The sequence below is a fragment of the Anopheles arabiensis genome, chromosome 2 (assembly GCF_016920715.1).
Source record: "Anopheles arabiensis isolate DONGOLA chromosome 2, AaraD3, whole genome shotgun sequence".
Lineage (NCBI taxonomy): Eukaryota > Metazoa > Arthropoda > Insecta > Diptera > Culicidae > Anopheles > Anopheles arabiensis.
Window position 1 is genome coordinate 96926626 of NC_053517.1, and position 15548 is coordinate 96942173.

Sequence of the window (15548 nt, forward strand, 5' to 3'; positions counted from 1 at the left end):
GCTCGATCCATCATTTCTATCACTTGATCACGAATGTGTATCGCTTCTGCCTCTGTTTCTGCTCCGGACAGCAAATCGTCGACATAAAAGTCATCATACCATGTCTTTGCCATTGGAAATTCATTCTCATGGTCTTCAAATATCTTCCTTAATGTGCGTATTGCCAAGTATGGAGCGCATGTAGTTCCATAGGTAACCGTGTTTAGTTGATAAACGGCAATTGGATGACTGCTATCTTCCCTCCATAAGATTCGCTGAAGATTTCTGTCACTCTCCGACACTAGGACTTGTCTATACATCTTCTCAATGTCTGCAACCATTGCGACTGCTTTCATTCTGAAACGCAGTAATATTGGCTCTATGTCCTCTTGCAACCTAGGTCCTGCTAACAGGAGATCATTTAAGCTGTAACCTGTCCTGCATTTACAAGATGCATCAAACACCACTCGGCATTTAGTTGTAGTGCTATCTGCTTTCCACACAGCATGATGTGGAAGATAAAAACATGGTGTATTTTCCTTTAACTCGTCTTCGTCATACATGCAAACCTTGCTCATATGTCCTAACTCCAAATACTCAGACATGAACCTTTTATATGCTTCGCTCAAATTCGCATCATTCCTCATACGACGTTCCAACGCAGTAAACCGTTTCTTAGCTACTGGTCGTGAATCTCCCATCTTATGCATAAAATCACTGACCTTTGGCAGCTGAACGATGTATCTTCCCTCTTCTGTTCGTTTGGTAGATTCTTGGTACCATCTCTCGCATTCCTGGTCATCGCTGGAAAGAATTCGATCTTCAGGTATAGCTTCCAAACTCACCAGTTTCTCCAACAAGCTGCTCAAGTCTTCTTCTTCATTGATGCAGGAACATGCCATCTGGTTGCTCATACTGGTATCATGCTGATTCTCTTCTTTACCGCTGACTATCCAACCAAAGCTCGTCTCCAGTAACTTAGGCAAATGTGGGGCAATACGTAACTGCCCTTGTTGTAACAGCTCAGCAAACAGCTCTCCTCCAATCAGCATATCAATCTTATCACTACGGAAAAATGCTGGATCTGCTAACGTTACTCCTACCGGCATATTCCACCTTTCCGTGTTTTTCGTGCGAAAAGGAAAATCCGATGTCACCTTTGGTAGTACCAAACAATCAAGCGTTGCGGCAAACTCAGCTACACGTGACTTGACGATTGCTGTCACAACGGATACAGCCCTTACTTCTACTGCTGCGATTCCCGATAATGGTCTTGCAAGTCGTCGTTTTCTCAGTCTCAACTGCTGCACTAATTGCTCACTGATAAAATTTGACTGGGAACCTTGATCTAATAATGCTCTAGCAATCATCTCCTCGCCATGTTCATTGCACACTAAAACTCGTGCTGTCGACAACCAGACCATCTGCTCCTTGGCAGCTTTTACATGCGTTGTAGCGTTTATAGTTTCTTCTCGACTTGGTGGGGTTGGAAAGGCAATACGATTACATAATAACATATGATGACGTCCCTTGCACTTCTCACATCTTGTTGATGAACGGCAGAAAATAGATCGATGATTTTTGGTCAAGCAATTGAAACATAGTGCATTCTTTTTGACTACTTCCTGGCGTTCTATTCCTGAGAGCCGCTCAAATGATGGACACCTTGCTACTGGATGATCACCCTGGCATACAATGCAACATTTTGTAACGGCTTTGTGTGCTTGGCTCGCACATACTAAAGTTGCGTTCGGTTTCGTTCCCTTCTTTCTCTGCCCGTTGTTCTCTGCACGACTTGAAATGGGTTCATTAGCTGCTTTTGTAGATATTCTGTTTGTCCCATCGGTAACGGTGTTGTTCAAAATCTTTATCCTCTTTTCACAGAATTCCATCAGGTCATCAAAATTGTCTTCCGTGTCAGCTGCAAAGATTTCGTATGCCATTAACGTATCCTGATGAATTTTGCATCTTACCAGACTTGTTAAAGGTGTAGCCCATTTTGATACTGGCTCCTTTAGTCGTTCCATTCCCCGCACCAACCGTCGAGATTCATTCACGATTCGAGTCAACTCTTCGGGTGTTGCTGCTGCCATTGGTTGAAGATCCATGAGCGCCTTAAAATACTCGCGCTTCAGCTTCTTTTCATCATCGAAACGCTTCAAAAGCGCCTTCCATGTACTCGAATAGTTCTCCCCCACAAGTTGAACATGTTCAAATTGTCGAGCTACATCTCCTCTCAGCGACGCCAGTAAATATTGCAGCTTCATAACTTCAGACAACTCCACTACCTCGTGCACCATCGATTCGAAACGATCCTTAAAACTCATCCATTGCGTAATATCACCACTAAACGTAGGAAGCTCTATTTTCGGTAAACGCACTTGTGAACTCGAAAATATTGTGTTCGTCATAGTACTGTTCGCGATCGGTCGTACACTTTCATCTCGTCCTTGTTTTTCTAACAGAAAACCTTTCACTTTGTGATACTTTCTTTGAAACTCCTTCCTCTCACTTCTTAACTGTACCTCATCACACTCATCATACTCCAATAACAACTTTTCCCGCACACTTTCAAAAGTCTTTTTTGCCTCTTCCAAGGACAAAAGCTGACTACTTAATTCACCACGTTGTGCATCCACATAATTATCCATAAATTCTTCAAATTGCTCTAGACCTGCCAATCGATCTTGGTAAATTCTTATCCACGGCACCATTTTTTCTGCTTCTTTCGATGCTTTCGGCATTTTAAAGTTCAATGACACTCCTCAAATTGCGATGGCGAACACTGACGCCAACTTGGTCACGATGGCCGAAACACAATAACCGCAAACTGATTGTCCTAGCAACGATCTTTCCGACGCTAAACTTGTTCTAATTTTCACACGATTTTACCACTCCTAGCATTCGGACCCGCGAATTGGCCGAAATACACTTCTCATCCCAACTCAGGAGCAGGTCCAACACAAATGTGTGTAGTTTTCTAGCAATCAACGAAAAAACAATTTTACGTCACCTATAGTTACGCGCACCTCTGTAAATCGGACCCACGCTATGGCCGAACTAACGCACACGCACAAATCGCTAGCACGATTGCTAAAGCTAAGAAAAAACGGTACACGCACAAAATTACGCTTACGCACTGTTATCGTTCGCTTACTTCTGCACTCTAAGCCGCCGACTCCCGGAAAAGTGTAACAATAGTCACCAAACTCTATGCCCCTTCATGCGCACTCACGTAAAAAAAAAAACACGCACATAAAGGCATGCACCGGCAAATCGTACGCCTACACTCTTCCACTCACAAACAATCTCGTGGATTCAGCACAAGCAAACAAAAACGATACAATCGCAGCGATCTTGTGATGAGAATCTAAGTGTCCCGAATTCTATTGCGATTTTTACAACTCGCTTACTCCCTTTTATTCGAAGGACCAAATGTTCAATAGCTCAATCAAAAGAAACCGATGTGTTCTCGACCGTGGTTCAACTTAGACTCTAACATTTATTTCATCAGATCGATACACGTTCTCACTAACACTAACTAACTCTAATCGTTATGGACTAAAATTATGGCTACTTGTATGCTATTACCTTTCTGCATACCTCTAGGCGCTAACAGTCCCATATTCATTCAAAGTGTTTGTTTAGTGCAAAACAATTAGTCCATGATCTTACTTCATACCATAATCAAAAATAAAAAAATAAAAAACAAAATTAAATAAATAAAATAAAGTAATGTTTCCAACACAAACTCTGCTGACCGTTCCGTGATCGTTGAAATAATTTGCGGCAAATAAATTATACTCAAAGTATATCAAAGTAAAGCACACGCAGGGCGCGACCAGTCAAACGAATTAATTAAATCAACCTTTACAGCGTTTCGTGGTGGAAACAGTGCTCCCTAAATTTCAGCAACAAATTAATCCCCAATTTTACCTTTCACTTGACCACTAAGACTACCACCTCCTGCTTACCGCCTCCGGGATACCCTACCATAGCTCACCAATTAGGCACAAGGTTACCTAACATCTACTGAACTCGCAAACAACCAACACCGACAGCAAAAGAAGGGCAAGGTTGATGTGAAAAGTCCGTGCTTTTCACGCTTTCCACCGCATTACGTCCTACGCGGAACGCGCTTTACCGTCTCGACCCTAACAGTTCGTTTTGGTTTTATTATCCTCTTTCAGGACGATAACACAACCGACCAAGACCCACTTCCGCACGGCGACTTCGGACTTAATTTTACCAGGATTTCGCATGAATGAAGCAAAAACCCAAATAATACGCAACGCGCGTATTGATTTCTTCCAAACCACGTGGGGGGTGAATCTGGGTGAGGGTTAATTGGTGTGTAACCGGTGTGTGGGTTCGAGATGGTCGTTTGCTAACCTACATACATGCGGTTCTTCAAACAATGTCCCCGTGTGGTAATTGTTGCGGTGACGTAGTGCAGTGCCTGCCACCGGTGTCAGTTCCCAGCATTCTTTCTTGATGGAAGAATGAAAACGATATGGGCGAAAATAGGCATAAGCAAAGTTTGCGCTGCACGACAGATACAGGGTTTCCCACGATTTATTGGTCAGTTCCCATGATTTTTTGGTGCGTTCCCACGATTTTTTGGTTGTATCCCATAGATTTTTGGTTCGATCCTATAATTTATTGGTATTTTCCGATTGGATATCAATACAATTAGACCAAAAAATTCTGGGAAACGACCAAAAAATCGTGGGAACGCACCAAAAAAATATGGGAATCCACCAAAAATTGATGGGAACCAACCAATATATCGTGGGAAACCCTGTAATGATACTGGTTTGCCGAACGGTTCTGAATATTTTACTCGATCGTGAAATTATTTTTAATTGTCTTAAATTGCCTTGCAACACCTAGAGAGAGAAAAACAATACTTTTAAACTACAATGTGATTGACATAATGGGGTGTAAACGGTCACGGAAGTAGTTTAATTATTGATCATTACTTAAATGCTATTAAATATACGACTCAAGAACTCAAGTTGATATTGCAAAACATTCAAGAGAAATACGATTTGAAAAGCATTATAGAGAGGAATAGTTAAGAAAGCCCAGTAAAAATACATCATCATGTTCATCATTAAATCGCTACAAAACAAATTTCTTTATGAACTTTTTAACACTTTCAGTAACAGGCCATTTTTCTTTTGTGTTTCCCTTGGAACCCAAGTATGTTTCGTTTACATTTTTGATGGCTTTTATATATGATAGCCATGCCCCAAGGGAAGTGTAATTGACTATACACAAACTAGAAGATGATAAAACTAATGATTTTTAATACAGTTTTGGTTGATTTCTTGCTGTATTTTCATTGATTTGCTTTTTTATCATTAAATTGGAAACATAACAGTTTAATGTAGATTTATTATCCTGTTGAAAATAAATCTATACATAATTGAAATCTATATCTTTATATAATTGAAAATTAGTCTATTGGCTTATTGAAAAGCAATCATGTAAACAACGTATGTGGATATTAAGATAAAATTTTAACTAAAATCTCCTGCATATTAAATGGTTTGAAAACTCACATTGTAACTGAAATATATGTGGCTGCACTATATTAATTGAAGTAATAATTATTTTGCAATAATATTTTCGATTTTTTGGGATCAATAAATTATTCTATAATAAGGAAAAAAACAAAAACCGTTTATATTACAAAGTTATTTGACAGTTTGTTGATCTTGTTGGAAAATGTCATATCCCTGGCTACCATATATGATATGGCATCCCAGGAAACATAAATGGCTATTATATATGATAGCTATGGCACTCAAAGTGTTAACACTTTCCACTGAAAGAACAGAACTATGGCGTACGCATTACCCTATAGAACGAATCAACAAGGACTTCGGGCTATTACATTGCTCACACTCAAAAGTAAACATCATTGCAATCAAACACATCATTTACCCATAATTTAGTTTCAAAATTGAGCTCAGGCTTTCAATCACATGTCCTTGTCTTTTCCCTCAGCTCATCCTTTACTTACGGCAAGGGACATAATTTCCTCCCCAAACCCAAACTACCTACCACCTCGTTCGTTAATTGAAACGCTAACGACAGTGGGCAGTAGCGTCCCACTGCTTACTGGGCGCGTGTTCTGTATTAGCATATCGATTCCGAAGCCTTCCCATTCGATTACTCAAGCTTCATAAAAAAGGGGGCGCTCTGGTTGAATATTTCATACGCCCGATCAATGCTGACCGCATGGCAAAGAAGGAAGCGTTGGAAGCAAACGGACCCAGCAAAATGAATTCCAACCCCACGACTCTTTCGTTCAGTGGTGGCTTTTACCTTCGAGGCCCTTTTTTTGCCCCTTTAAATGCAATGATAATAAATTATGCATTTTCATCACAAGGCGGCTCAGGTTCGGGTGCGGCTGAACTACTGCCGCGGGAATGTCGGTCACTTTTCGGCCTGATTTCCCGGTGCACACGTGTGCAAGAGCGTTGATACCAAACACGCACGGCATCATTACAGGGAGAGAACGAAAAATGTTTTCTGTTTCCATGTTTCCATAGTTTTTTCATGTTTTTATCTTTTTGATCATGTTGCTCATATCATGCGAACTCGATGCTGTTGCTCGTTACTCATGCATTGATGATTATTGTGCGCCATTTCATACATTTTATAGTAAGCTTTCCGGTGGATGGTTTTGCGTACATTCGGACTAAAGAGTGACTAAAAATGCATAGAATAATTAGCACATTAGAGGTAAAGAACTGGACGACGTGTTGTACGTTTAAATTAAACCCCAATCATACTTTGGTCCCAATTTTAATTACAGATTTCATTATTTAGTCGATGATTTTCACGCGTATGACACCCCGTAATGGTTGATGTGATGCAATGTTTTAGGCTCGCCTTCGCAAACATTCCTCGACAGCACAGACACCCTTCCATTTCCATGGCATTTTTATTTCCCATGTTTTCCACCTGTTTACCAACGAACCAAGTCTCCACACACCGGTTGTGATAGTAACCAACGGGTGTAAACAAACACCCCGTTTGGCATGCGCCAGTCGCATGGCGCACAAGGTGCCAAAGTTCCAACTTGTTCCTCCAAACTCTTAATTGTTTGCGCCTTGCGAGACAGGAAGGAACGGAACTAAAACAAACATGCAGCTATGCAACAGAGAGAAAAAAAATTACTTCCCGGGCATTACTTTCAAAACGGATACGCGAGCAGTGCCGTTGTTTTGGATACGGTATCGAGCGCAGGAGGGAAATGGGAAAAGTCCTGCACGCCGTTTTGGCGTCTTCTGTGCGGGTTTGTGCTTCAGTTGCTACCGGGATTTCAAACGGCCAGTAGGTACAAGTTCAAGGGTTTTGCAGCAGGCACTAACGAACGGTGCGCCGGTGTGCAATGTGCTGATGGTGCAAACATTCCGATACTTCCGGAGGATTACCTCACACAAAGGGATGAACTCCCCTTTTTAAATATTGAGTTTCTCTCTCTCTCTCTCTCTGTGTTCAAGTGGTAAATGGAACAAACCCGTCGTGGCATCCTGTGCTAATGAGAAGCTGCAATTAGTCTATAAGCGGTGGCTGCATATAAATGACACTTTACCGGAGCTTGAACGGGATTTGGAACAACTATTATCCTTCTGGTTGAATATTCATTCGCTCGCTATCAGTGAACATCGTCGATTCGTCGGCATCAGTGGCCCTTCTCTCCGAGGCCCTGCTCTATCTCGGAAAAGGCACAATGGAAGTGAGAAGTAGCCTAGATTTGTCGATACTAAATTATAATCCAACCCGAAAAAGGGCCACTGTCCGCCCGTCTCTGATCGTTAAGTCGGGCAGTATTTATCGACGAGAAACGGAACTCTCAGCGATAAACGGCGTGTTCCTTTCTCCATCGTTGAAGCGATGTGGATAAAACAGGGGAAATCAAGATTACGCTTTCACCCCCCTCCCTCACACCGGTAAAGGGAAATAATTCGAACAGCCCCATTAATGACGCCACATATTCCAAAAAGCGCTTTTACCGTGACACTTTTTCCCTCTCGATCGAATGGACCGCGGCGGGAGTCATCGTTTCACCCTATTCTACTGATTTTCCACTGGCCTATTTCCCGCTTTCTCTCGAAACTCCCCATCGAGCCGCACTAAGCAAGGGGTCAATAGACTGGACAGTTCCTTCAACTTTAGTACACCGGTGGGAAAATCGATTCTACGCGCCTATATGCTGCTGCTGCTGCCTGTTGCCCCGGCATCGCAAGGGTCCGCTTTTCACAACAATGCAACGTATTTTCGGTTCATCCGTGTTGCTGCAAGTGAGTGCATTCGTGCATATATGTGTTTCAATTTGTGTGTGTGTGAGTGTGTGCACGGTAGGCCACTCCAGACGCAGACAGCGATGCATTATGCATGCAAAGTGTATTCAATGAAGAGTGTAATCCTTAACCGCCTGAATGTATGCAACCTGCAACACGTTTGATAAAAGCGAGGAATTTAATAAAGGGAATTATTGTTCGTTTTGCTCTATCTTTAGCGATTAATTGATTAAAAAAAATAACAGTACAAATATAACACATCAAACAACAGTGAGTAAAGTGTTTAATAACCAATTATCGTTAGCTTTAAAAATAAACCAATAAACCGTTCTGATCAAAGGACAATCTCACACGAACGGTGACCGTTTCGAACGTCCTATAGATAGCAAATACCTACAAAAAAACCCATAAATAGACACCTCCATATCCGTGTGAACCGATGTGTCCTGTGGATCAATAATTCCCTTTCCACCGCAAACGCTCGGCTCATGTAATAACGGGCGATATCTAAATTATCAACGATTTCTTTGTAACGTTCGCCGGCGACCCACTTCGAACCAACCATATGCAGCGACACCCTACCCACGTCCTACGCCTAACTGATTGTCACTCACTTGCTCAGTTCCCATCACTTGTTTTTTTATTATTTACATCATTCATATTTACCACCCTCCTCCGTCTGGCTAGGCGCTGTCCCGGTTCGTACCACAAAGCAACCGAATCGGCCACAGACTGACCCCTTCGAAGGAGATTTTTCCCTTCGACGGTGTTAGTATCGAAAGCACGATTGGACTACTACAGCAAAGCACAGCGCACGAGACCACCTTGGCTCGTGTCACGCAAAAAAAGGGACCCGCGCTCTGGCCGGTTTGGCCGTTCGTGTTCGTTCGGACCTCAGTAGCACGCGGACTACGGACGGGAAACCATCGTGTGAGAAGCCAACCAGGACCAGAAAGAATTGTCTCAGTACAAGTGTTTCTTGAAAATAAAGGCACGCACGGGAATATGAAAATAGGTCAAACAGGTGCATCTGGAAAGTGATTAAACCTCTCCGCAAGGAAGGTGCAATGGACTGTTAAGGGAAAGATTGTTTCGAAACGTGTGCATTATTAAAGCCTTTAATTACTTTAAAAAAACACACACAGTACAAATACAGATAAAGTTAAAGTTAAATGTGCAACACGACGGATCAAAACGGCGATGGGATGCACGTGGATATCGAAGTTCCAGGTGATTGTGGTGCTTTACACATGTGCAAAAGTCGTTTCACATTACAATTAAAAAGAATGATATACCTTCAGATACGGGTGCCGTGTTCACGCTAGGCAAATCGTACCTCTACGATGACACCATTAAGGAGCAAACAACGCCCCAGTACGATGGCATGGCTCACAGCCCGCACGGCCAGCGGCCCAAAACCCCCAACGGCAAGGATGTACCAACGCGACAGCAGAGTTACTTTTTCGTCAAAAACGATCCGATCGTGAAAATTGTCTGTGGCAGCAAGCAAAGTGGCGTGATATGTGGTGAGTGAGCACTTTTTTTTCGTGTTTGTGTGTGTGTGTCGAATCGATTCCCTGCCTCATCATTGTCACAGTAGACAACAAAAAACCCGGAAATGAAAGCACGTGCGTGTGCGTTTAAGCCGCCTCATCGTCGGAACAATGAAGGGACCGAATTCCGAATGAACAACCAAACAAACTTTGCTACGCTTTCTTTTTACCTAAATGTATCCCTAAAACACGCCAAAAAACTTCCTCTATCCTTCCACGGGTACAATAAAATCATTAGTGTCAAAAAGGTCTCGCCTTGCGAAACAATCTGGCCCGGCAAGCGTTCTTGCACCGCGCCTTTGCTCTGTTTGACCTTTCTAGGCTAGCAATTAAGCGCGTTCGTGAACTTGAAACAGACACGAACGGACCCCCGCCGTAACGGTGTTCTGATTAGTTTGACGGGGTTTTCTTCTTACCCACTAAACATTTCCTTCTTTTGCAACAAACTCGTGTCCACCTTTACCACCCCCAGAGCAAGCTAATGTCTCACTACAGTCTGACTTCTGTGCCTGTTGTCATGCCGGTCACTCTAATCTACACCATTTGGCAATCGGTATTTATCCAGCCGGTGCTTTAGACCCGCTCCATCTATCTATCTAGGCCCCAACCCCAGCAACAATAAATACATTTGCACTCGCAACCGGCACCGGAACATGAAAGCCCCGTGCGATAAACAAGCGTGTGGATTGGCGCAATCCTTGCCTAGCTGTTAAAAGTTGCCCTTTTACACTTCCACCCCTGTGGCCTGTGGAGCGTCGATTAACGTACCGCAAGAGCGAGTGAAAGTTCAGTCACTGGTCGGACTGGCCGCGCGTGACAACCGTGTATGCACGCGATCGCACAATTAAGGCACAGGAGTCCGGTAGAATAATATTTACACTCATCCACGGGAGTGAGAACAGACACAAAAGAGGCAGGGATACGATATTGTGGCTCTTTTTTTTAAATGCTTCACTAGAATACTTCCATCTAACGCTATTAATCATTCTCAATTATCCTTTGTGGACCTATGGACCTGTGTACGTGTGTGTGTCGCAAATTCCAGAATCTGGACGACTGTTCGTGTGGGGCCACAGTGGACACGGTCAGCTTGGGCTGGGCAAAACGGAAACCGTCCATAAACCCTCCTGCGTGCGTACGATCAAGCGTCTCAAGGAGCGTGTCCAGTCGTTTTGCTTCGGCGGGAATGGATTCTGCGTCATTATTACCGGTAAGAGTATTTGGGGGAATTGCAACCTAAAATTGAAGCAGGCAATAAATTAATAAAATAAACCCATTTTTCTTCCATTGCTAGCATCCGGTAAGGTGTTTTACAGTGGGAAAAATGTGTTCCCATTCAATGCAAAGGTAGCCTCACTGCTCGATGCGACCACACTGCACAAAAATCCCACCGATAACAGTGAATACACACCGTACCCGGTGGAGTTGCGTGAGTTCCGTCACTGTCTGGAGCAGTCACCGGATGATGAGTCCTTCAGCCACGTGTTAGCCGGTTTTAATCACTTCGTACTGCTCACTACCGGTGGCAATTGCTTCGGCTGGGGCTACAACAGTCATCAGCAGCTCGGTGGAGTGGATTCGCTCCGCATACTGACCCACCCGGAACGGATCGCACTGGACGAACCGGTAGCGCACGTGCTTTGCGGCAACTACTGCACACTGTTCGTGACCGAAGCGAACGCGCTCTATCTCGTGGGAAAGTTTCAAAAGATCACACTCCCCGTGTTGAAGCCGCTGGAAAGCTGTACCCTCCCGGACAGGGTAACCGGTGGGGAGATAACCGGATGGGACTGTGTCTACCTGCTGCTAGCGACCGGCCAGGTGTATCGTTCGAATCGCGTAAAAACGGTGGAAGATTTACGCTTCGAACCGTTCGACCATCTAGCGGGACTGCTGGCGGACGACGAGTACGTCACAAAGATAGCGTCCGCAAACGATTGCGTGTCGTTCGTCACCAGCAGCGGACGGTTGCTGACGACGTACGATGACGACGGTCCCTTCACAGCTTCGGACCACTTCAAGGAGCTGTCCAAATTCCGCCACTTTAACGTCACCGACATTGCGAGCGGTGCGGAGCATTCGCTCGTACTGGCCTACCCGGCCGCCGAGCGGTTGGATGTGACGCACGCCCTGGAACTGCTGCGTAACGCCACCCCGCTACCGACCGAGCTGCAGCGCGACGCACAGCAGGCGGCAGAGTTTCTGCGCAACGAAAAGCGCCGGCTGCGGCGGGAGCACGTCGAGCGGGAAATTTCCAAGGATGAGTCGATCGCGATCGAAACCACCGACCGGGGCGAGGCGGACGTACGGTTCATCGACAACGGGGTAAGCATAGCGCCGGTCACACCGAACGGGAAGCAGCACAAGCGACGCCACCATCATCACCATCAGCTGAAACCGGCCGATGCGGTCGATGCGGACGATGAGGCGGATCGGTTCTCCGCCCACCGGGATGAGGTGCCGAGAAAAACGCACACACCCAACATTAGTCAGCTGATCGATTACAGTGATGATGATAATGATAGCATCTCGTCGCAGTCCACCTTTCACGACGAGGAGGAAGAAAATGGTGAAAATAGAAGTCGCACCGGCAAGCAGGCGCTCGAAGGCTACAAAAACGGTGTCAGCAACAGCGATAGCAACAATAACGCAAGGAATGAGGATGTGCGCAAGCTGAGCCTTGGCAGCAAGCTGAACGGTAGCTTGGGCAGCACCAAATCCAGCGACCGTATGCGCAAGTTCTTCAAGGAGCTGAAATCGAAAAGCATGGACGTGTCCTGCAAAAACCCGGGCGTCGTGCTGGATGATGGTGAGTAAGTGGGAGGGGTGATGATTGTTTAGATTTACCGTTCGATCGCCAATCTGGACCGTTTCCTTTTTTTTATTTTACAGACGTAAAGTACTCCAAGAACGACCAGATTATCCAGGCGGAGGATAGAGCGTCCAAGGTGTGCACACTGATGTGAATTTGCTGCTCACTGCTGTTGTTTCCTGAATACTGAACACTTTGCAATAAATCACTTGAATACAAAACACACCAGTTGGCGTTTGCTTTGCCCCCGTTTTAGTACGATAAAAACGTTTTACAAATCGAAAACTACAGTGTTTTCGTTGTTTTGAGCGCTTGAAAACCGTACCGGTACTGAGGAAATGTAAACAACTTTGCCTTTGCTAAACGTCACCCGGCAAACAATGCGAGGGTTGGTGAGGTACCTCTCGCTCTAATTTCTCTAGTCTAGTCTAGTTGCCTCGCTTCCTCCTATAGTGATTCTGTCGAGCTGAGCTTTCACGTCCCTCACCACCGATCTCCTTCCTACCCCTCGCCTAAGATCGTCTGACGTCTCGCCTGACACCTTTCGTTGTGTTGGTGCTCTGCGGCTGCTGTCACTGAAGATGTCAAGTTGTGTGTGTAAAAAAACGTAAACAGTGTTGTTGGCTGATCAATTTTGGTAAGTTTTTTAATAATTAAGTTCTTAATTTTACGTAAGTAAGTGCCATTTTAGCAAAAGTAAGTGGTAGAAGTCCTGCCCAATGCGTGCTGGCTCCGTCGGAAGCGGTTCGTGCATGTACCGGCGTAGGAAAGTGGTGTGGTGAACAACACAGCACAAGACAGCGGGTAAGTGTTATCCAGCGATTATCGTGATAAAGAAACACTTTTTGAACAGACTATGGCCTCTTTTTTATTTGCAGATATAATGCAGAAACAATATGGGCCTGCCGCAGGTGTTTGCGACTGTGCGTTGTGTATGATTGTGTATGATTCGGTAAGTTGTAACTGGGCCACGAAAGAAGAAGAAGATTGTTGGGTGAAGCTAGGGATTAGGATGCTAATCACGGTGTTTATTCCTTTTTTGCAGCCAATTTTACTCTATCCTGGAACGTGGGGTTACGAGGAACCGTTCAAGAAGATCCTCCGGAAGCTGTACGGCGACGAGTCGGGCTCTACCAGCACAACACACTAGAGGCCCAGCTGGCACCGGGTGCCCCGATTGCGCCGTGAGACAATGTCGAGCGCGCTCGTTAACAACGTTCGGGGCAGGAATGCAACCATTCTGATCATTATCCTCTGCCTCACAATAGCTGCAGCAGCAACAGGACCGAACCGACCGCACTACTGATTGCGGTCAAATTTCCTGGCAGGAGAAAAAACCCCACAAGTGAGTTCCTTCTAGATGCACTATCGCTACATCTAGATCTGTTGTTTTATCTTCCCTCTAAAACAAATGTTTTATATTCCCTCAGGTGTATCGATTGCATCGACGGTCGCTCGCTGACGGCACCAACATGCCACAGAATAACCCCGGAAAGGCGACAAACATCACGACATCACGTTAATAGTGTTATTGTGTTAATTGAACAAACTTGATGTTAACGAGTTAAGTTTAATTTTAAGTGCGCTTTAAGGCATAAATCGATATGGCTAATTTTAAGTTAAGTGTTTTGACATGCGCGTGTGTGTGAAGGGGCGGAATAAGCGCTAAGCAAACTAAGCGGCCGCGTAGGGCCCCGTGGTCTTGAGGGGGCCCAATAAAGGAACACCCCACTCGCAAGTTAAATTGCTGCTAAATCCTTCTCTAGTTTAGAATATTTCCCTGCTAGACGCTTAAACCAATCTTACATTTATGTGACTGATTAGGGCCTCCACTCGTATGTGTGGGTTTTGCACAACATTTAAGCTAAATAAATTTAGTTTATATTATCATAAAACACTCGCATTTTTAAAGGGGGAATAAAGATGATGACATATATTTAGTTTGTTAGAAGGTTTGTATGCACGTTCACTAGTTTATTTTATCTGGATTCTTTGCGGACTGCTTTTCGATTGCGCATGTCGCTTTGCCTCGTCTTGCGTTTTACAAACCCCAACAGCAAGGATGCGGCTAGTCTATCATTGGATTAACCTGGTGGATCTGGTAGCTTGTAGCGCACCATACTCGCCTGTCCGCGATGGGTAGGCCATGTCATACCCCTGGTACTGAACGATCCAGCCCATAGTCGTTCGCAAGGACAGACAAAACGGTGTGTCACAGAATGTGTAACAGATGGTAGAAAATGGGTACCTGCGAGTGAGAGAGTCCGTTTCTAACGTTTTATTATCAGTTGGTGACACGTTCAAAAGGATGTGCGCAGATCACGGCCCGATCCTGAGGGCTCATCGTTGAAAAAGCCGCTGTCAGCGTGTGATGTCCTCAATGAGGGTCTTGACACGGAACCGAGAGTGGCTGTTCTCTCCCCCTCCCCCTCCCGCGTGTGTTTTTGGATGTGGCTTTCTTTTTCTTCTTCCTTATGTATGTGGCTTTATAATCATGTGTTAAAGAAATAAACCAAAGAGCTGTTGAACGACGTTTATGTGTTGTTTTGTCGCACATTTTGTATTAATGTGGATACATAAAGGATGATAATATGATGCCCGTCATTGGTTCAAGCCTCATATAGACCGTCCCCTCGTAGTAAGGACTGGCCAGCCGGGTGTGTGATACTAAAAAGACGCTAAAGCTTGCATTGGCTGGCATGACCAGGTATACGACAAATAGAAGAAGAAGAGAAGGGAAAATGGAAAGAAGCAGTTAATAGAAGCTTCGCCAGCCTCGGGGCCCCAACTTCCATCCTTCCGGGGGCTAGTCGCTAGTACTCTGTCCATACGGCATACTATAAACTAGCGATCTACGAGGCCCCTGAATCGGCGGGGCCCAAG

The 15548-nt window shown here is 44.7% G+C and overlaps 2 protein-coding genes across 7 annotated transcripts in view; one reads left to right on the top strand and one right to left on the bottom strand.

Annotated features, from left to right (window-relative positions):
- Positions 1-12814, bottom strand: part of LOC120898490 (HIV Tat-specific factor 1) — a 61256-nt gene extending 48442 nt beyond the window's left edge. Inside the window, exon 1 of one of the 4 annotated variants that reach the window (XM_040304417.1) lies at positions 12701-12814. Coding sequence is in view for 1 of the 4 variants with exons in the window: in XM_040304416.1 (XP_040160350.1) it covers positions 825-2723 (1899 nt within the window). In the remaining 3 variants the exon portion in view is untranslated. The other 3 variants (XM_040304419.1, XM_040304418.1, XM_040304416.1) reach the window with 3 other exon arrangements.
- LOC120898492 (X-linked retinitis pigmentosa GTPase regulator) lies at positions 7104-14560 on the top strand. Of its 3 annotated transcripts, XM_040304422.1 has the most exons (9): positions 7105-9530; positions 9602-9826; positions 10899-11063; positions 11148-12662; positions 12746-13302; positions 13363-13469; positions 13544-13617; positions 13711-14010; positions 14096-14560. In XM_040304422.1, exons 1-5 carry the CDS (start codon positions 9473-9475, stop codon positions 12817-12819), a joined length of 2037 nt encoding a protein of 678 aa, XP_040160356.1. In that variant the 5' UTR covers positions 7105-9472; the 3' UTR covers positions 12820-13302; positions 13363-13469; positions 13544-13617; positions 13711-14010; positions 14096-14560. The 3 variants fall into 3 exon arrangements, with proteins under 3 accessions (XP_040160357.1, XP_040160356.1, XP_040160354.1); XM_040304423.1 differs by having other exon boundaries at positions 7104-9530; positions 9586-9826; positions 12746-13469; XM_040304420.1 differs by having other exon boundaries at positions 12746-13469.
- Positions 14561-15548: the final 988 nt, after the last annotated feature.